This window comes from Nomascus leucogenys, chromosome 1a (genome assembly GCF_006542625.1).
Source record: "Nomascus leucogenys isolate Asia chromosome 1a, Asia_NLE_v1, whole genome shotgun sequence".
In the NCBI taxonomy this organism is placed as follows: Eukaryota; Metazoa; Chordata; class Mammalia; order Primates; family Hylobatidae; genus Nomascus; species Nomascus leucogenys.
Genome location: NC_044381.1, coordinates 90,562,069 through 90,582,054, shown reverse-complemented (window position 1 = coordinate 90,582,054; position 19,986 = coordinate 90,562,069). Strand labels below are relative to the sequence as shown.

General features: G+C 45.8%; 2 protein-coding genes across 6 annotated transcripts in view; one reads left to right on the top strand and one right to left on the bottom strand.

Moving 5' to 3' along the window:
• RIOX1 (ribosomal oxygenase 1) overlaps window positions 1-6,070 on the bottom strand; it is a 49,611-nt gene extending 43,541 nt beyond the window's left edge. For 2 of the 3 annotated variants that reach the window (XR_004030122.1, XR_004030123.1), the window contains exons 1-2: window positions 3,728-6,070; window positions 2,545-2,721 (exon numbers count right to left, since the gene is read on the bottom strand). Coding sequence is in view for 1 of the 3 variants with exons in the window: in XM_012504327.2 (XP_012359781.2) it covers window positions 3,940-6,000 (2,061 nt within the window). In the remaining 2 variants the exon portion in view is untranslated. Of the gene's footprint in view, window positions 1-2,544; window positions 2,722-3,470 lie in introns of those variants that run through there. The other variant, XM_012504327.2, reaches the window with a different exon arrangement.
• HEATR4 (HEAT repeat containing 4) overlaps window positions 1-18,289 on the top strand; it is a 57,681-nt gene extending 39,392 nt beyond the window's left edge. For 2 of the 3 annotated variants that reach the window (XM_030813085.1, XM_030813082.1), the window contains 4 exons: window positions 202-280; window positions 1,506-1,665; window positions 3,759-3,817; window positions 17,934-18,289. In XM_030813085.1, the coding sequence (XP_030668945.1) occupies window positions 202-280; window positions 1,506-1,665; window positions 3,759-3,817; window positions 17,934-18,170 (535 nt within the window). In that variant the 3' untranslated portion in view covers window positions 18,171-18,289. Of the gene's footprint in view, window positions 1-201; window positions 281-1,505; window positions 1,666-3,758; window positions 3,818-17,933 lie in introns of those variants that run through there. The other variant, XM_030813090.1, reaches the window with a different exon arrangement.
• The last annotated feature ends 1,697 nt before the right edge of the window (window positions 18,290-19,986 follow it).

Sequence of the window (19,986 nt, the reverse complement as noted above, 5' to 3'; positions counted from 1 at the left end):
CACAAATATATTGTCTGAAAAACTGCACAGTATTCCCGTAAGCTAAGCATTATACCATTTTTGCATATAAGGCTCAGCAAAACTGCACAGTTAGGATTGGAACTTGGGATTCTTACCTGATTCCAAGTCCTATATTTTCTACCCCCATACTTTTTTAAAGGGCAGGGTAGAACAATCTAAGAAGCCCTTCTTATCTTTCAGGGAAATGTACCAGACAATGAAGATACTCAACTTAGGAAATGAAGGAAACCAAGAAATGCTTCAGGAGATCAAGAACAGGGTAAATAAGTGCAAGCTCTGTTTTCAGGAGAAAATTCAGGGCTCTCAAGAGTTCCTCAGACCCTGCCCTCCTCAAACATGTACATACCCTTTTTCCCACCATAGAAGTACTTTCTAAAACTCCAGACACAGATGCCACATCATTTGAAGATGCAAAGCATGTGTGCAAGATTGGGTTACAAGGTCCTACTAGTAAAGACAAAAACAAAACAAAAATCCTATTAGTCCTATCAAGTAGCCCTCAAAAATCTGTTATTGTTTCTGAAATACTATTTCCCTCTCTTCCTGTTTTCTCCCCATCATCCCCAAACCCAAGTTGTTTAGTTTTCCTTTTTTTCAAATAGGCATAGAGAAGGAATAAGGGACTAGAGCTGGCCCCCTAGATTTTCTTAATTTTTCTGAATTCCTAATCTGGGTTCTCTCACCAAAGAAAATCTCTTGCTGAAAGGATTAACATAATTTTTGCTTTTTTTTTGAGGGGGGGACAGTCTCGCACTGTCGCCCAGGCTGGAGTGCAGTGGTGTGATCTTGGCTCACTGCAACCTCCACCTCCTGGGTTCAAGTGATTCTCGTGCCTCAGCCACCAAAGTAGCTGGGATTATAGGCATGTGCCACCACACCCAACTAATTTTTTTGTATTTTTAGTGGAGACAAGGTTTTGCTATGTTGGCCAGGCTGGTCTTGAACTCCTGGCCTCAAGCGATCCACCCACCTCAGCTTCCCAAAGTGCTGGGATTACAGGCATGAGCCATCATGCCTGGCCTGGATTGTTCTAATTTTTCAAAGCTGTTAGATAGGATGAAGGAGTAGAGGAGAAAGGACTTTAAAAAGGTAATTCAAGAAACCAACTTCACACCAAGCAAGCATTTCTTAGCAGCTTCCTTTCATCATGCCCAAAAAGCTGAAGTAAAATTTTCACAAACAGGTATAAAAAATCTCCAACCAATATCATAAGAGAACAATGTTCTCAGGCACTTACATATCACCTACTACTGATAAGCATATGCAATTAGTTACTTCTTTTTTTTCTAGAGACAGGGTCTCACTTTATTGCCCAGGCTGGAGTGCAGTGGCATGATCACAGCTCACTGTAGCCTTGAACTGTTGGGCTCAAGTGATCCTCCCTCCTCAGCCTCCCACAATCACTTTATTAATGTTTTTTGATAATTTGCTGCCTAGTACAGGTGTTTTGTTTTGTTTTTCAAACATTATTTGTTCTAATTTAGATTAAAACACTAAGCCAAAAGGACTTGCTGACACACAAAATACTCAAGCTGAAGATGGTCATGGGAAAAGTGAAGGAGGAAGCAAAACGTGTTTACTTGAAACCCAAAAGAGAACAAGAACCACTAACACTCCAGACTTTACTCCAAGAAACTTTTCAGGGTAGGTTTCCTAGGGGTGAATTCTATGCCTTGATTCCTTTAATAAGCCTCTTCCAGGATCTGGATGTTTTGGGACTTAGTAATAAGCCTTGGAGGATGCAAGAGTCAGGAAAGGGTACTCCCTTCCCTCTTGGCTACCATCCACTCAGTCTTTATTTTTTTGTTTCTCAGGTTTTTATTCATTTATTTTCTCCCTTAAAAAAAAAGTTATCTCTATTTGAACTGACTTAAAAGTTAGGTCAAAAAAGGACATATCACAAAACACAAGTCTTTATAAAACAATACTACCATGTATGTTTGATTAAGCACCCAAAAAAGCCTTATGAGCTTAACCTTAATAGTGGTAGTGGTTGGTGGTTGGGCGTGGTGGCGCACACCTGAAATCCCAGTGCTTTGGGAGGCCATGGTGGGAGGATCACCCCAGGCCAGGAGTTCAAAACCAGTCTGGGCAACATAGCAAGACCCCTCCATCTCTACAAAAAAAAAAAAAATTAAAAATTATCTGGGTGTGGTGGCACACACTGGTAGTCCTATCTACTAAGGAGGCTGAGGTGGGAGGATTGCTTGAGCCCAGGAGGGTGAGGCTGCAGTAACCCAAGATCTCACCACTGTACCCCAGCCTGGGCAACAGAGTGGGACCCTGTCTCAAACAGACAAACAAACAAAAAATAGTGCTTGTCTCTGGAAAGTGGGGTTGGAGGGAGAACTATCATTTTTACTTAGTGTATGTCTATGCTTTTGTAACTTTTTAAAAAAGAACTTATAAAGTTCTCAACCTTAAATAACAGAAAACTATCCATTATGGTGATAGACTTAAGAGTCCCAGACACAACCTAAATGATGAGGGTGCAGAAATCAAGCTGTACCAAAATATACTTACAAAATCTGTGTGCCCGAGCGTAGCAGCAGCCTCAGGTCACTCAGCCAGCTGCCTACCAGCTACCACCCCAAACCCAGGTCTTCTGGTTCCAAGTCCAGTGCTCTTTCTGGTACATCAGGCGCTTTTCCATCAACCATGAGAATATTCACTTGTCAGATTTGGGGAAGTTTCTTCCAACTGCCAGAATAAAAATGAGAGTGGAAAGTAACTTGAACACCAGCCTTCCTTCGTGGCCAGCTTGCTAAAGTTGGTTGCCTAAGGTCTATGAAGGCACAACTAGGTGACATGCTGCCCTTATGACAGCAGTGCCAGCCATGGATGTAAGCAAACAGTGAGCAAAAACATACCATGCTCTTAAAACTGAACTAGCTGGTAGAAAATAATTTTTCTACTAGAATTGGGTTGCATAATTAAATAGCATAAATTATCCCCAAAGTTAGTGAACTGGTCCCAATCAGATAAGATCCTTTTTTTTTTTTTTTTTTTTTTTTGAGACGGAGTCTCGCTCTGTTGCCCAGGCTGGAGTGCAGTGGCATGATCTCAGCTCACTGCAACCTCCTCCTCCCAGGTTCAAGTGATCCTCCTGCCTCAGCCCCCTAGTAGCTGGGATTACAGGCATGGGCCACTATGCCTGGCTAATTTTTGTATTCTTACTAGAGACGGGGTTTTGCCATGTTGGCCAGGCTGGTCTCAAACTGCTGACCTCAGGTGATCCACCCGCCTGAGCCTCCCAAAGTGCTGGGATTACAGGCGTGAGCACCGCACCCAGCCTGAGATTCTCTTCCTTAAGAGGTTGATTAACATGCTCCTTTTACATGCTACAACCACCCCAAGTTGCTTTTCACTTCAGCCATTATAGATTTTCCCTATCTTCCTCCCGCTCCTGCATTTCTTTGAACCATCCCATATAATAATCTAGCCTTAGAAAAGGGAAACATTCTTTGGCACTTTAATAACTTTTCTAAGGTTCATACAAATTTAACAATAACAAACAGGATACTGACCCCGCCCCCGCCCCCCAAACTGATGAAAAAGAACTCAGATGAAAGATCCAAATTCCAAAAAAAAATCTAATGTCTGTCTCAAGCAGAATGACATGGTCAGTGCTACCCAGTACACTGAAGCCTGAAGGTGATGAAGTTGGTGCTCTGAAATGATCACGGATCAAGGTTTTTTTTTCTACCTCCAACTTCTCCTTTTCCTTTTGTACCTAGATGAGATGGTTCTTCCTAGAAGACCTTCCGAGGTTTGTGACACTGAAGCAGTCATAAAGGTAAATGTGAGCACACTGATGGTTATCAAGGTAAGAACATGAGTTTAAGAAAAAAAAAAAAAAAAAGGTAGCAGTGGCAGGGGAGAATCACTACTACCTTGTTTCCAGCAATCAACAAGAAACTAATTTAGGGCTAGAGGCATCTTGGTGAGCAGCAGCCCCTTATCATACAACATGGTTGCCAAGGAAAGCTGGTCCTCCACACTGTCACAGGGCAGGTCCCCCACTCTCACAAACTCTGGGTAAGAACGAAGCAACAGTTCCATGGCATCAGCTTGCTGGGGGTATATTTCCAAGCACTTGGGTTCTTCCAGATGATACACACGGGAGTTTTCCACTGTGTAATAGAGAAACAAGTGGCCCCCCTCACCCACCAGCCGAGCTATCCCATCCTGAAGCATGTGGACTTCTGTATCTGTTGTCAACTGGGCCCCGACGTTTACAGGTTCTCCAGCCTCCCAGCGAATTGGAAGCCCGTAAACACTTAGTGCCCTCTCCCTATCAGTCAAAACAGGGGGCAGAGAATCGTGGATGAAGTCTTTGGCTCGCTGGTCGGCCACAGCATCAACAGGAGCAAAGTGTCCCAGGCGGGCAACCAAGACCCGCACCTTCTCCATGAAAGCGGTTCTTCGCGGATCCTTAGAATCTGAATGCTGGGCCCCCATGTAATCCATGAAGTCTCGGGGCAGACCCCTCCGAAACTCCACGTTTTCTTCCATTGCAGCCTGCACTGCCAGAGGCAGTATGGCCTCTAAGAAGTCACCCCAGGTATTGCGCTGGTACGTGGACAAGGTGAGGTGCAGAGAGTGGACTCCATCCTGGCATTCAGCTTGGTGAATGAAGCCCCGAGGAAAATACAGCAAATCTCCAGGTTCCAGCACGGTCTGCAGCACCGGCTCACCGAGGTCGTCCTGACTGAAGTTGGGGCTGGATGTCAGAGCCAGTTCCTCGGTTGGGACTCGGGGTCGGTATACACGCCAGAGTTTCCTACCTTCCAGCTGCAGCACGAAGGCCTCGATGTCGTCGTAGTGGGGGGCAAAGCCCTGCGAGTTAGGGGGCGTGAGGTAAACGTTGGAGCCTGCCATGCTTCCAAACTGCTCTTGAAGCACAGCCAAAAACTGCCACACAGTGGTAGAGAAAGCCTGCGGACAGAGGAGGCGCAGGGAGCAGCCGGCCTGGTACAGGGACCACGCGGCGGCGGGCAGCGCGCGGCCGGGTGGGTTCAGGGTCTCGCGTCGCCCGTTGATGTAGCGAGCGGCGTCCAAGTGCTGGCCGAACTGCACCTCCTCGTTGCGCAGCATCGAGTCCAGGTCGGCGGTAGAGAAAAGTCCCTGGTAGTAGGTGTGGTCCTGCCGCCGCACCAGCACCGCCTCGCGCTCCCATAGGCGCCGGTAGAAGTGATCTGGCGGCATGGGCGCGATGAGCCACTCAAAGAGGCGGGCCGCTCGCCGCCGGCTGCTGGGGATGCGGTTCAGCTCGGCCAAGACGCGCCGCAGCGGGGAGTCCCAGGCCGGCTCCCCACCCGTGTTATCCACCTGCGGCCCCGGCGCCGTCGCAGGGGCCCCGGACGACTGGGCGGCCGCCAAGTGCTGCGCGGTGCACAGCAGGGCCGAGGTCTCCACCACCCGGGCCGGCGCGGCGGGCACCTCCACCAGGCGCGCGGGCGGCGCGGAAGCGGGCACCAGGCGCGCCGGCGGGGTCTGCAGGGAGCGTGCGGCGGGCGAGGCCTCCAGCAGCTCTGCGGGCCCCAGGTGGCCGTATGGCTCTCGCCGGGCTGCGTCCGGGACGGCCGCCACCGCCGCCCCACCGGGTAGCGCGTCCCTCAGGTCGTCTGCCGTCGACTCCACCCTCGAGTCCTCCGAATCCTCGCTAGGCAGCGTCTGCGTCCTCAGCGCTGCCATGCGGGATACAACACTTCTCAGCTGCTTTCGTATCTTCCTGGGCCTCAAGGGCAGGGCCAGGACCGACCCGCTGTGTGGCTGTGGCTTGCGCCGGCGCCTCGGCCGCCCGCGCCTCAACGGCCCTGCACTGGCCTGGAGCCCATCCATGGCCAGACCACACCAGACCGTGTTCCCCGCCTGGCGGGGGCCGAAGCTGAAGCGGTTCCTGAATGCAGCGGCTGCGGTGCACTCTGGGAAGGGGGCGCGGCCTCCAGCCACCTCGGGGTTGGCCACGCCCATCATTCCTCTATTCGGCCCCTCCCGCTCGCTTTCATTAAATGTTTGGCTTCAAGCTGTAGCGGCAGCGGCAAGAACCCTTGCCAAACAAACAAGGAATCTACACTCAGAGAGCAATTTAAAAATCAAGTTGCGGCCAAGCGCGGTGGTTCACGACTGTAATCCTAGCACTTTCGGAGGCTGAGGCCTGTGGATCACCTGAGGTCAGGAGTTCGAGACCAGCCTAACCAATATGGTGAAACCCCGTCTCTACTAAAATTACAAAAATTGGCTGGGCGCGGTGGCTCACGCCTGTAATCTCAGCACTTTGGGAGGCCGAGGCGGGCGGATCACGAGGTCAGGAGATCGAGACCATCCTAGCTAACACGGTGAAACCCCTTCTCTACTAAACAAGAAAAATACAAAAAATTAGCCGGACGTGGTGGTGGGCACCTGTAGTCCCGGCTACTCGGGAGGCTGAGGCAGGAGGATGGCATGAACCCGGGATGCAGAGCTTGCAGTGGGCCGAGATCGCGCCACTGCACTCCAGCCTGGGCGACAGAGCGAGACTCTGCCTCAAAAAAATAAAAATAAATAATAATTTTAAAAATTACAAAAATTAGCCAGGTGTGGTGGCTTGTACCTGTAGTCCCAGCTACTCGGGAGGCTGAGACAGGAGAATTGCTTGAACTCGGGAGGTGGAGGTTGCAGTGAGCCGAGATCGTGCCATTGCACTCCAGCCTGGGCGACAGAGTGACACTCCGTCTCAAAAAACAAGAAGAAGCACAAAATCAAGTTACTAGAGACTCCCCAGGAGAAATGGCTACTTGACTGTTTTTTCCTTCTAGTCTCTGCACATTGCAGTGTTCCTTGGATGTCCTCATTTCTGAACAGGATGTTCCACCGGCAGCTTCCTACCAAAAAGTGCAGAATTCTTGTTTTCAAGGAATGCCCCCAGGCAGTTTGAGTTCTGCATAAACTTCTGCTCTGCAGATGAATTCACTGATTGAAGCCTTATCTAGGAGTTCCTCCACCTAACTTCTCTCCCTCCTTTCTCCAATACAAATTCTCAAATTCATTGTCCTCTCTCTGAAAAAGAAGTTATGAATTTCTCTACTTGCATTCTTGATATCTGCCCTTCCTGCCCCTCTGGGATTTTGTTTCTTTAGCTACAACTTCTCTGGCTCTTAAACTCGGGTTCTTCAATCTGGGTCTCTAATTTAACAGGCAATGTGGTGGCATGAGGGTGTAATTTTTGAGAACATGGTCACTGTCTGTCATGCAACTAATTGCTTTGTACATAAAGATTCCTTGTCTTCATTTGAATCATTTAAGATAAACTCCCAGAAATAAAAGTGCTGGGTCAAAAAGCAAGATACTTTTTGTGATTATTAATAGGTTTTACTAAACTGCCTTCCAAGAGGGTTTACAATGTTTCAAGCAGTGATAAGCATATTAGACTACAGTACATGGCCTCTAGGACCCTTCCCTGTTTGAGCTTTCAACACTCCCTATTTCTCAGTTGCACGCCTATCCAAACACTTGCCGAGACTTTTAGATCTTGCCCTTACCCATGTCTAACATCCACCCTTTTTTATTTCTCACATGGTCTGTTAACACACACAGTTATCAACTGGGGGTGATATTGTTTCCATAGGGACATTTGGCAATGTCATATAGGGGGCGACGGGTTGTCTAACATCTAGTAAATAGACACTAGAGACACTGCTAAACATTCTACAATACTAAGGACAACCTTCCCACAACAAATAATTATCTGATGCAAAACGTCAGTAGTGTAGTGTCGAGGCAGAGAAATCCTGGTTAATTACAAATAGCCTCCCAACTAGTCTCTTTACCTTATTTTTTATTTTTATTTTATTTTTTTGAGACAGGGTCTTGCTGTGTTGCCCCAACCTCTGTGTTGCAATGGCCCAGTCTTGGCTCACTGCAACCTCCACCTCCCAGGTTTAAGCGATTCTCCTGCCTCAGCTCCCAGGTAGCTGGGATTACAGGCACCTGCTACCACCGAAGCTAATTTTTGTATTTTTAGTAGAGACAGGGTTTCACCATGTTGGTCAAGCTGGTCTCAAACTCCTGACCTCAGGTGATCCACCCATCTCGGCCTCCCAAATTGCTGGGATTACAGGCATGAGCCACGGCGCCCGGCCGTCTCTTTACCATTAATTGCTCCTATCTTAGCCATTCTCACATTGCTATAAAGAACTACCCGAGACTGAGTAATTTATAAAGAAAAGAGGTTTAATTGGCTCACAGTTCCTCAGGCTGTAGAGGAAGCATGGTTGGGGAGGCCTAAAGAAACTTAAAATCATGGTGGAATGTGAAGGGGAAGCAAGCTCACACCTGTAATCCCAGCGCTTCAGGAGGCCGAGGTGGGTGGATCACGAGGTCAGGAGATCAAGACCATCCTGGCTAGCACAGTGAAACCCCATCTCTACTAAAAATACAAAAAATTAGCTGGGCATGGTGGCACGCCCCTGTCATCCCAGCTGCTCTGGAGGCTGAGGCAGGAGAATTGCATGAACCCGGGAGGTGGAGGTCGCAGTGAGTCAAGATCACGCCACTGCACTCCAGCCTGGGCGACAGAGTGAGACTCCGTCTCAAACAAAAGCAACCAGATCTTGTGAGAACTCAGCCACCATCATGAGAGCAGCAAGGAGGAAATCTGCCCCCATGATGTAATCACCTCCCACCAGGTCCCTGCCCCAACATTGGACATTACAATTCGACATGAGATTTGGGTGGGGACACAGAGCCAAACCTTATCAGCCCCCATGCCAATTTATACCACAGATAGCTACAAGATTAATTTTCTCAAGTTGAGGCCCCAAACCTGTCATCACCTACTCAAAATCTACCCATGTGCCCCATTGACAAATCCAAGTTCCTCAGCTAGGTACTGAAGTCACGTAATGTTACAGCCTATCATCCCCAACCCCTGTAAACTCTACTTCTACAAACTAGACTGTTTGCTGTTGCTTACCTATATTGTCCTTTATATGTTTTCTCAGGCTGTTTCCTCTGCATACTGTTCCCCAATTATCTTTTGTCAAAACCCTAATTAAAGCCCATTTCACATTCCATCTCCTCTCCAAAGGCGCTACCATCTCCTTCATCTCAAGAGAATTTTGACTCTTTCACATGAATTTAACACATTGTACTGGTAATTCATGTTCTTGTCATATTCATTCCTAAAATTCAAGGAAAAGACTTCCTTATGCCTTTTTCTATCCCATCTTGCATTTAGCACACTGCCCTGGGATTACAAGCATGAACCACCATGCCCTGCTAAAAATATAGGCTTTTTTTGTTTGTTTGTTTGTTTTGAGATAGAGTCTCGCTCTGTCATCCAGACTGGAGTGCAGTGGTGCTATCTCGGCCCACTGCAACCTCTGCCTCCCAGATTCAAGCAATTCTCCTGCCTCAGCCTCCCGAGTAGCTGGGATTACAGGCACCCCCTACCATGCCCGACTAATTTTTGTATTTTTAGTAGAGACGGGGTTTCTCATGTTGACCAGGCTGGTCTCAAACTCCTGACCTCAGGTGATCTGCCCGCCTCAGCCTCCCAAAGTGCTGGCATTACAGGTGTGAGCCACTGCGCCCAGCCAAAATATAGTATTTTTTAAACAGTAAACTTTACTTTCCCTAATTCATCTCATTTTTCTTGATTTTTAAGCATTGCTTACCTTTCTCTTCTGTTTTTTTTTTGTTTTGTTTTGAATCAATAGAATTCCCTTTAAGAAAAATCAAAGGAACTTGACATTCTTCTTCTTTTTTTTTTTTTTTTTATTATTTTCAGTACAAACGGGGTTTCACCATGTTAGCCAGGATGGTCTTGATCTCCTGACCTCGTGATCCGCCCACCTTGGCCTCCCAAAGTGCTGGGATTACAGGCGTGAGCCGCCGCACTTGGCCAGGAACTTGACATTCTGAATATAGATGCTAATCATTGTTATTCAGAGAAACTTCTACAGAAAAGAAGATGAATAGAGCCAACAGGATGTTTAAGTATACATAGTATGATTTAAAGCCTATCAGGAAAGTACCCCAAATTATCTCTCCCATCAAAATTCATCCCATCATTAGATAGTTTTTCTTGAATTAGTCATTGTCACTTTCACTTCATGTATATCTAAAGTGTAAATATACTGGGAAGGAAGGGTGATATATACTCAATTATAAGTTCCTTTTTTTTTTTTTTTCAAGACAGAGTCTCTGTTGCCCAGGCTGGAGTGCAATGGCGCGATCTCGGCTCACTGCAATCTCTGCCTCCTGGGTTCAAGCAATTCTCCTGTCTCCACCTCCCAAGTAGCTGGGATTACAGGCGCACGCCACCACACCTGGCTAATTTTTGTATTTTCACTGGAGACAGGGTTTCGCCATGTTGGTCAAGCTGGTCTTGAACTCCTGAGCTCAGGCAAGCCACCTGCCTCAGTCTCCCAAAGTGCTGGAATTACAGGCGTGAGCCACCACACCCGGCCTCATAAGTTCCTTTAAGTGTCTTTTCTTTAAGAAGGAAGGATAGCATGAGTTGTTGAAAGGGAGATGGTGAGAAAGATAAATAAAAGGAAAGTAAAAGAAAGCAAATGTCCGAGGCTATTTTGCACCCCCAGAGGTCATTTAGCAATATCTAGAGATATTTTTGGTTGTCCAACAGTGGGGGTGTTACTAGCATCTAGCAATGCTGTAAAACATTCTACAATGTGCAGTGAAGCCCCATAACAAAGGACTATCTGGCCCCAAATGTCAATACTACCAGGGTTGAGAAACCCTGGTAAAAACTTTTAGATGACAATTCATCAATACAAAATTTTGATATCTTTGACCCAGTAGTAATTCTACATCTAGAAATCTATCCTTAAAAAAATGTACTGGCCAGGGGCAGTGGCTAACATCTATAATCCCAACACTTTGGTGGGCTGAGGCAGGTGGATTGCTTGAGCTCAGGAGTTCCAGACCAGCCTGAGCAACATGGTGAGATGCTGTCACTATGAAAAATCAGCAATTTTTTTTTTTTTTTTTTTTGAGACAGAGTCTTGCTTTGTCACCTAGCCTGAAATGCAGTGGCATGATCTTGGCTCACTGCAACCTCCACCTGCCAGGTTCAAGTGATTCTTGTGCCTCACCTGAGTAGCTTGGATTACAGGCATGTGCCACGATGCCCAGCTAATTTTTGTATTTTTAGTTGAGATGGGGTTTTGCCATGTTGGCCAGGCTGGTCTCGAACTCCAGGCCCTAAGTGATCCAACTGCCTTGGCCTCCCAAAGTGCTGGGATTACAGGAATGAGCTGCCATTCCAAGCCGAAAAATTTTAAATACAAAAATTAGCCAGGCATGGTGATGTACACCTGTGGTCCCAGCTACTAGGGAGGCTAAGGTGGGAGGATGGCTTGAGCCTGGGATGCAGAGGTTGCAGTGAGCTGAGATGGCGCCACTGCACTCCAGCCTGGGCAATAGAGCCAAACTCTGTCTCAAAAAAAAAAAAAAAAAATTCACCCATGTGTACAAAGATATTTATACATAGATGCTTGTTGCTTATAATTTCAAAACTGGAAATTACTCAAATATCTACCAATCAGCAGTTATTTAAAAGAATGACAAGGAAATGTCTATAATGCATTAAAAAAATCAAATTATAGAACAATATGTTGTCCCATTTTTTGCTTAAAAAATGCAGCCAATATACATTACATATAATTTTCTTTTCTTTTCTTTTTTCTTTTCTTTTTTCTTTTTTGAGACAGAGTTTCCCTCTGTCACCCAGGCTGGAGTGCAGTGGTGCAATCTCGGCTCACTGCAACCTCCACCTCCCAGGTTCAAGCGATTCTCCTGCTTCAGCCTCCCGAGTAGTTGGGATTACAGGCGCCTGCCACCATGCCCAGCCAATTTTTCTATTTTTAGTAGAGACAGGGTTTCACCATATTGGCTAAGCTGGTCTCAAACTGCTGACCTCAGGTGATCCACCTGCCTTAGCCTTCCAAAGTGCTGGGATTATAGGCATGAGCCTACATTATGTAAAATTTATTTAAAACCATATATGTTGTGTGTGTGCGTGTGTGTGTGTGTGTCTGCCTGCATAGCTGAATATCCGGAAAGATATAAACCAAACTGAAGACAGAAGTTCTCTCTGGGTAATGGGATTATTTGTTATAGAAGAATTTTCATGTTTAACTTTAGGATGTTAATATAAAGTTTAGGCTGGGTGTGGTGGCTCATGCCTGTAATCCCAGCACTTTGGGAGGCTGAGGCGGGCGGATCACTTGGGGCCAGGAGTTCGAGACTAGCCTGGCCAACATAGTGAAACCCCGTCTCTACTAAAAAATACAAAAATTAGCCGGGCGTGGTGGCATGTGCCTGTAATCCCAGCTACTCAGGTGGCTGAGGCACCAGAATTGCTTGAACGCGGGAGACAGAGGTTGCAGTGAGCCGAGATCGCGCCTCTGCACTCCAGCCTGGGCAACAGCGCAAGACTCCATCTCAATAACAAACAAACAAACAAACAAAAAATCACAGTTTGAATAGGCCATCTGGCCCCAAAAGCCTGAAATATCTGCTATCTGGCCTTTTACAGAACAAATTGGCTGAGTCTTGCTATACATCATAACAGATGCTATCTAGGACGTTGAATTTCCAACTCTTTTGATTGCTCATATAACCTATAAAATAATTTTGAAAAATGATGTCACCCCTTTATCTTCTTAAATTGACATCTAAAATGAGGCCAGGCACGATGGCTCACACCTGCAATCCCAGCACTTTGGGAGGCAGAGGCAAGTGGATCACCTGAGGTCGGGAGTTTGAGACCAGCCTGGCCAACATGGTAAAACCCCGTCTCTACTGAAAATAAAGAAAAATTAGCCGGGTATGGTGGCGCATGCCTGTAATCCCAGCTACTCAGGAGGCTGAGACAGGAGAATCACTTGAACCTGAGAGGCAGAGGTTGCAGTGAGCCGAGATCGAGCCACTGCACTACAGCCTGAGTGACAGAGATGAGACTCTGTCTCAAAAAAAAAAAATTGACATCTAAAATGTTTTCATTTTAAATAGAAGCAGAGTTTAATTTCAAACATGTAAGTATTCCAGCTTTACATATTGATATTTTAAGTTCAAAACGGAATTTAAATGCATGCATTTGAATCTAAATGCCATAACAGTTTGATAACTACCATCATCCATTTTAAAAATAAAATATGTAAGCTCTTCTTTAAAATTAAAATTACATCTTAAAAAAAACGCTCACATTTCCTTTATGAAGTAACTTCCACACAGAATTTTATCCTAATATACAATTGTGCTTGAAAGTATTTACTTTTCATCATCACATCTGCAACAAAAATCTGTATTTAAATTGAGGGTTGGGGCATGATGGTACATGTAGTTTTAGCTACATGTGAGGCCAGAGACAGGAGGATCACTTGAGCCCAGGAGTCCAAGATGATAGTGAGCTATGATCGTGCCTGTGAATATGTACTAGCTACTGCACTCTGGCAGCTGGGGCAACATAGTAAGACCAGGTCTCTAAAAAACAAACAAATAAAAAACACCTGATGTAAAAAATGAAGGTTTTAAAATTTATTTTCCATGACTAGAAGACTGTCTATATTTCTTTCAGGTAATCATTACAATTATTATTAGTATACTTTATGTTCCAATTTTCCATACATAAATCAGAAATATTAACTCACACTCCCTTGGGAAACAATTTTATTAACTAGAATACAGTGCTATGTGCAATTCCTGTTGTATTTAGTCTTACAGATTCCACACATTTCCGAAGTTTTTCCTGCTCCCTTCACTGAAGTTGTTCTATACATTTGGTTCTCTTGCTACATGCAGTCCATATTCCTTCCTAGATCTCCTTATTTCCTAAATGTTTTTGTTTTAATTTGCATACATTAATGTTTACTCTGGCTGGGTGGGGTGCCTCATGCCTGCAATCCCAGCACTTTGGGAGGCTGAGATGGGTGGATCACCTGAGGGTCAGGAGTTCAAGACCAGCCTGGCCAACATGGTGAAACCCCGTCTCTACTAAAAATACAAAAACTAACTGGGCATGGTGGTGCGTGCCTGTAATCTCAGCTACTAGGGTGGCTGAGGCATTTAATAGAAGCTTGAATTTGGGAGGGGGAGGTTACAGTGAGCCGAGATTGCACCATTGCACTCCAGCCTGGGTGACAAGAGTGAAACTCCGTCTCAAAAAATAAGGTTCACTCTTCTTGCTGTAAAGTTCTATGGGTTTTAACAAATGAATAATGTCATGTATCCATCATATATTATACAGAATATTCAGAATAGTTTCACCACCTTAAAAAGTCTCCTGTGCTTCCCTTTTTTTTTTTTTTTTTGAGATGGAGTCTTGAAGTCTGGCTCTGTCACTCAGACTGGAGTGCAGTGGCGCAGTCTCGGCTCATTGCAGCCTCTGCATCCTGGGTTCAAGTAATTCTCCTTCCTCAGCCTCCCGAGTAGCTAGGATTACAATCGCCCACCACCATGCTCGGTTAATTTTTGTATTTTTAGTAGAGACAGAGTTTCACCACGTTGGCCAGGCTGGTCTCGAACTTTTGACCTCAGGTGATCCGCCCGCCTCAGGCTCCCAAAGTGCTGGGGTTACAGGTGTGAGCCACAGCGCCCGGCCTAATTTTTGTATTTTTAGTAGAGACTGGGTTTCACCATGTTGGCCAGGCTGGTCTCAAACTCTTGGCCTCAAGTCATCTGCCTGCCTGGCCTCCTAAAGTGCTGGGATTACAGGCGTGAGCCACTGTGCCCGGCCTGTGCTTCACTTATTCAACCCTCCTTTCCTCCCCACAAATAGCTGTCAACCACGATTTTTCTTTTTTCTTCTCCTTTTTTTGTTTTGTTTTTGTTTTTTATTTTGAGCCAGAGTCTCCTCATGTTGCCTAAGCTGGAGTTGCAGTGGCATGATCATGGCTCACTTCAGCCTCAACTGCCCCTGCTCAAGTGATCCTCCCACCTCAGCCTCCCGAGTAGCTGGACAACTACTGATTTTTTTTTTTTTTTTTGAGATAGAGTCTCGCTCTGTTGCCCAGGATGGAGTGCAGTGGCGCGATCTTGGCTCACTGCAAGCTCCGCCTCCCTGGTTCACGCCATTCTCCTGCCTCAGCCTCCTGAGTAGCTGAGACTACAGGTGCCCGCCACCATGCCCGGCTAATTTTTTGTTTTGTATTTTTAGTAGAGATGGGGTTTCACCTTGTTAGCCAGGATGGTCTCGATCTCCTGACCTCGTGATCCGCCCACCTCAGCCTCCCAAAGTGCTGGGATTACAGGCATGAGCCACCATGCCTGGCCTTTTTTTCACTATCTCTATAGTTTTGTCTTTTACACAATGTCATATAATTGGAATTATACAGTATGTAGCCTTTTCAGGCTGCCTTCTTTCACCTAGCAATACATATCTTTATTTTCTTTGAGACACAGTCTCACTTTGTCGCCCAGGTTGAAGTGCAGTGGCACCATCTCACCTCACTGCAATATCTGACTCCCGGGTTCAAGCGATTCTCGTGCCTCAGCCTCCCAAGTAGCTGAGATTACAGGCGTGCACCACCACCCCTGGCTAATTTTTGTATCTTTAGTAAAGGTGGGGTTTCACCATATTGGCCAAGCTGGTCTCAAACTCCTGACCTCAAGTGATCTGCCCGCCTCGGCCTCCCAAAGTGCTGGGATTACAGGCGTCAGCCACCCGCCTGGCAGCAATACACATTTGAAGAGGTTCATGCATGCATGTCTTTTTCTGGCTTCACAGCTCATTTCTTTCTTTCTTTCTTTTTTTTTTTTTTTTTTTTTTTTTTTTGAGATGGAGTCTTGCTCTGCTGCCCAGGCTGGAGTGCAGTGGTGTGTTCTCGGCTCACTGCAACCTCTGACCCCCAGGTTCAAGCGATTCTCCTGCCTCAGCCTCCTGAGTAGTGGAATTACAGGCACACGCCCCCACGCCCAGGTAATTTTTGTATTTTTAGAAGAGACAGGGTTTCACCACGTTAGTCAGGCTGGTCTCGAACTCCTGACCTTGTGATCCGCATGCCTTGGCCTCCCAAAGTGCTGAGATTACAAGTATGAGCCACTGCACCAGGGGTCGTTTCTTTTTACCTCTGAATACTGTTCCATTGTATAGGTGTATCAGTTTGTTCATTCACTTCTTAAAAGATATCTTGGTTGCTTCTAGTTTTGGGTGATTATAATAAAGCTTCTACAAACATTCATGTACAGGTCAGACTTACTTTGTATCATGACTTCATTTTTTATTTCACATACAATATTCAAAAAACATAATAAAATATTAAAAATAAATATAACAAATACAAGAATAAATCTTGAAAATTAAAATTAAAATAATATGGTCCATTATAATTGATTAATCTTTTTTTATTTTGAGACAAAGTCTCACTCTGTCGCCCAGGCTAGAGTACAGTGGCGCAATCTTGGCTCACTGCAACCTCTGCCTCCTGGCTCAAGCGATTCTCCTGCCTCAGCCTCCCGAGTAGCTGGGATTACAGGCACCTGCACCATGCCTGGTTAATTTTTGTATTTTTAGTAGAGATGAGGTTTCACCATGTTGGCCAGGCTGGTCTCGAACTCCCAACTTCAAGTGATCTGCCTACCTCGGCCTCCCAAAGTGCTGGGATTACAGGTGTGAGCCACCGTGCCCAGCCAATTATTCATTTTTTAAGTAATGAAAAACAAGATAAACGATGCATTGGTTTTATTACTTAACTAGTAATAACGCCATATAATGTATAGCTGAAATTATAACTTATTAGTGAAGTAAAGAATATTATAAGAGATATTGTGTTCCTTCTACAAATGTATGAGTGAACATATATCAAACTCTGGTGTTAGGCTTTTATTTTTATTTTTTAATGGGCAGCTTTTCAAGCCAGAGTAGGCTCAGAGAGACTACCCTGGTGTTAGGCTTTTGAGATTAATTAAAGAATAATCTCTGGGCGCAGTGGCTCACGCCTGTAATCTCAGCATTTTGGGAGGCCAAAGCAGGCAGATCACGAGGTCAGGAGTTCAAGACCAGCCTGTCCAACATGGTGAAACCCTGCCTCTACTAAAAATACAAAAAAATTAGCTGGGCGTGGCCGGGAGCAGCGGCTCACGCCTGTAATCCCAGCACTTTGGGAGGCCGAGGCTGGCGGATCACCTGAGGTCGTGAGTTCGAGACCAGCCTGGCCAACATGGAGAAATGCTGTCTCTACTAAAAATACAAAATTAACAGGGTGTGGTGGCACATGCCTGTAATGCCCGCTACTTGGGAGGCTGAGGCAGGAGAATCCCTGAACTCTGGGGGCGGAGGCTGCAGTGAGCCGAGATCACACCATTGCACCCCAGCCTGGGCAACAAGAGCGAAACTCACGTGAGCAGTGGCTCACGCCTGTAATCCCAGCACTTTGGGAGGCCGAGGCAGGTGGATCACGAGTTCAGGAGATCTAGACCATCCTGGCTAACACGGTGAAACCCCGTCTCTACTAAAAATACAAAAAAATTAGCTGGGCGTGGTGATGGGCGCCTGTAGTCCCAGCTACTCGGGAGGCTGAGGCAGGAGAATGGCGTGAACCCGGGAGGTGGAGCTTGCAGTGAGCCGAGATCGCGCCAATGCACTCCAGCCTGGGAGAGTGTGAGACTCCCTCTCAAAAAAAAAAAAAAAAAAAAAAAAAATTAGCTGGGCGTGGTGGCGGGCGCCTGTAATCCCAGCTGCTTCGGGGGCTGAGGCAAGAGAATCACTTGAACCCGGGAGTCGGAGATTGCAGTAAGCCGAGATTGCGCCACTGAACTCCAGCCTGGGCGACAGAGTGGGACTCCGTCTCAAAAAAAAAAAAAAAAAAAGACACACTATGGCCAAAGAAGCCTTCACTTGGGCTCTGTCGCTCACATGAGACACGTTTGGCATATGTATGCACTCATGTTCTCATGTTTCTCTGCAGCCTGTGAAGCCCCGCGCACCAAATCCCTGGTTACAAAGTTCAGTCCCAGGCCTAACCACACGAAGCAAAGTTCGTTCATCACTTGTCAAAGATCTACGCACCTCCCGCGAGAAAAGGATTGCTATGGGACCATTTAGATCCGACTACCCAGCTCTTTATCTGGGTAAATTCTCAGACAGAACATTTTTTTCTCCCATCATGTCTTCTTGCTCTGGAAGGAAAGGTGCTCATCTCTAAGCTGAACACTTGTCTTACTTCAAGATGCAGGAAGCAGTGGACCTGGTCACGTTGGGTCTTTTTAATTGATACTGTACAATCTTGTTGTCACTATGTTTATAAAAAAAAATTATTTAACAGTAGACCTCATGTCTTAATGCGCACCATTTACACGGAAGGTTAAAGAAAATTGACATCACATTAGATGACAGAGCGTATTTTTCCACGCCCCAGAAAAGTCATGTACTAAATATGGGTCAGAGTTCCAAATCTTTCTAAAGCAGTAATATTGAAGGATCCAGCATCTTTTCCAAATGGTACAAATTGCCCTCTGAAACCCAAATTAGGGGTGGGCACCGTGGCTTATGCCTGTAATACCAGCACTTTGAGAGGCCAAGGTGGGTGAATCACATGAGCCCAGGAGTTTGAAACCATCCTGGCCAACATGATGAAACCTCGTCTCTATTAAAAATACAAAAAAATTAGCTGAGTGTAGTGGTACACACCTGTAATCCCAGCTACTAGGTGGGCTGAGGCAGGAGAATAGCTTGAACCCAGGGGGCAGAGTTTGCAGTGAGCCGAGATTGTGCCACAGCATTCCAGCCTGGATGACAGAATGAGACTCTGTCTCAAAAAATAATAAAATAAAATAAAACCCAAACTAGAATCCCATTTGTCTAGGAAAGAAACAGCTTAGGTGACTTTTTAAATCTACAAGTCTAGTCTTGTTCTAAATTAGGTTCTTTAACTACAGCCCACAGAGCAATGTGGAAGCCGTGTCACGGGACTATTACAAAAAATCCAGGCCAGCGCAATCATTTCCCCCTTTGTACTGTGTGGGTGGATGTGAATGCATCTCTACCCTTGGGAAACAACTCCACAGTTTCACAAGGCAGATTAGCAATTCTCATGAGCCTCAATGTACTTAATATTTGAAATACTCAAGCATCATAGAACAGCTGTAAACTGAATCTATATCATAAGAAGGGATTCTGTAAGAGCACATGATACCCAAAAATTGCCATGGATGAGGAAAGACCCAGATTTCCAAGTAGTGTGAATCCAGCTTCCTTTCCTAAATACTGACTGCTGTTTATACCCTAAAATGTTTGAGACATTCATTAATGAAAATAAAGACAACATGAACCTCTGCCCTTTTTTCTTCCCCTAATCACATCCTTTCTTTCCGTGGCACTGTTATTGTCAAAAATATAAAAAGTAAGGCCAGGCACGGTGGCTCACGCCTGTAATCCCAGCACTTTGGGAGGCCAAGGCAGGCGGATCACCTGAGGTCAGGATTTCGAGACCAGCCTGGCCAACATAGTGAAACCCTGTCTCTACTAAAAATACAAAAATTAGCGGGGCGTGGTGGCAGGCACCTGTAATCCCAGCTACTCAGGAGGCTGAGGCAGGAGAATCATTTGAACCTGGGAGGCGGAGGTTGCAGTGAGCCGAGATCTTGCCACTGCACTCCAGCCTGAGCGACAGAGTAAGGCTCCACCGTCTCAAAAAAAAAAAAAAAAAAAAAAAAATATATATATATATATATATATAGAGAGAGAGAGAGAGAGAGAGAGAGAGGGAGGGAGAGAGAGCGTGCAATATTTTCTCCTGTAAATTCCTAACTGCTATGAAACATGGTGGTGGGGAGGGTCTTTGGGGATATGAGCTAACTTTGCAACAGAAACTCTTGCCTTTCCTTGACTCATGTAACCCATGGAATGTGTATTACTTTACACTTTCCCTTTAAGTGAAATACTAATCTAAAAAGCACTATCACATGGATCAAAGTTACTTCCGCATCTAACCTGAGGATTCTGGGATCTGGCTACTATGA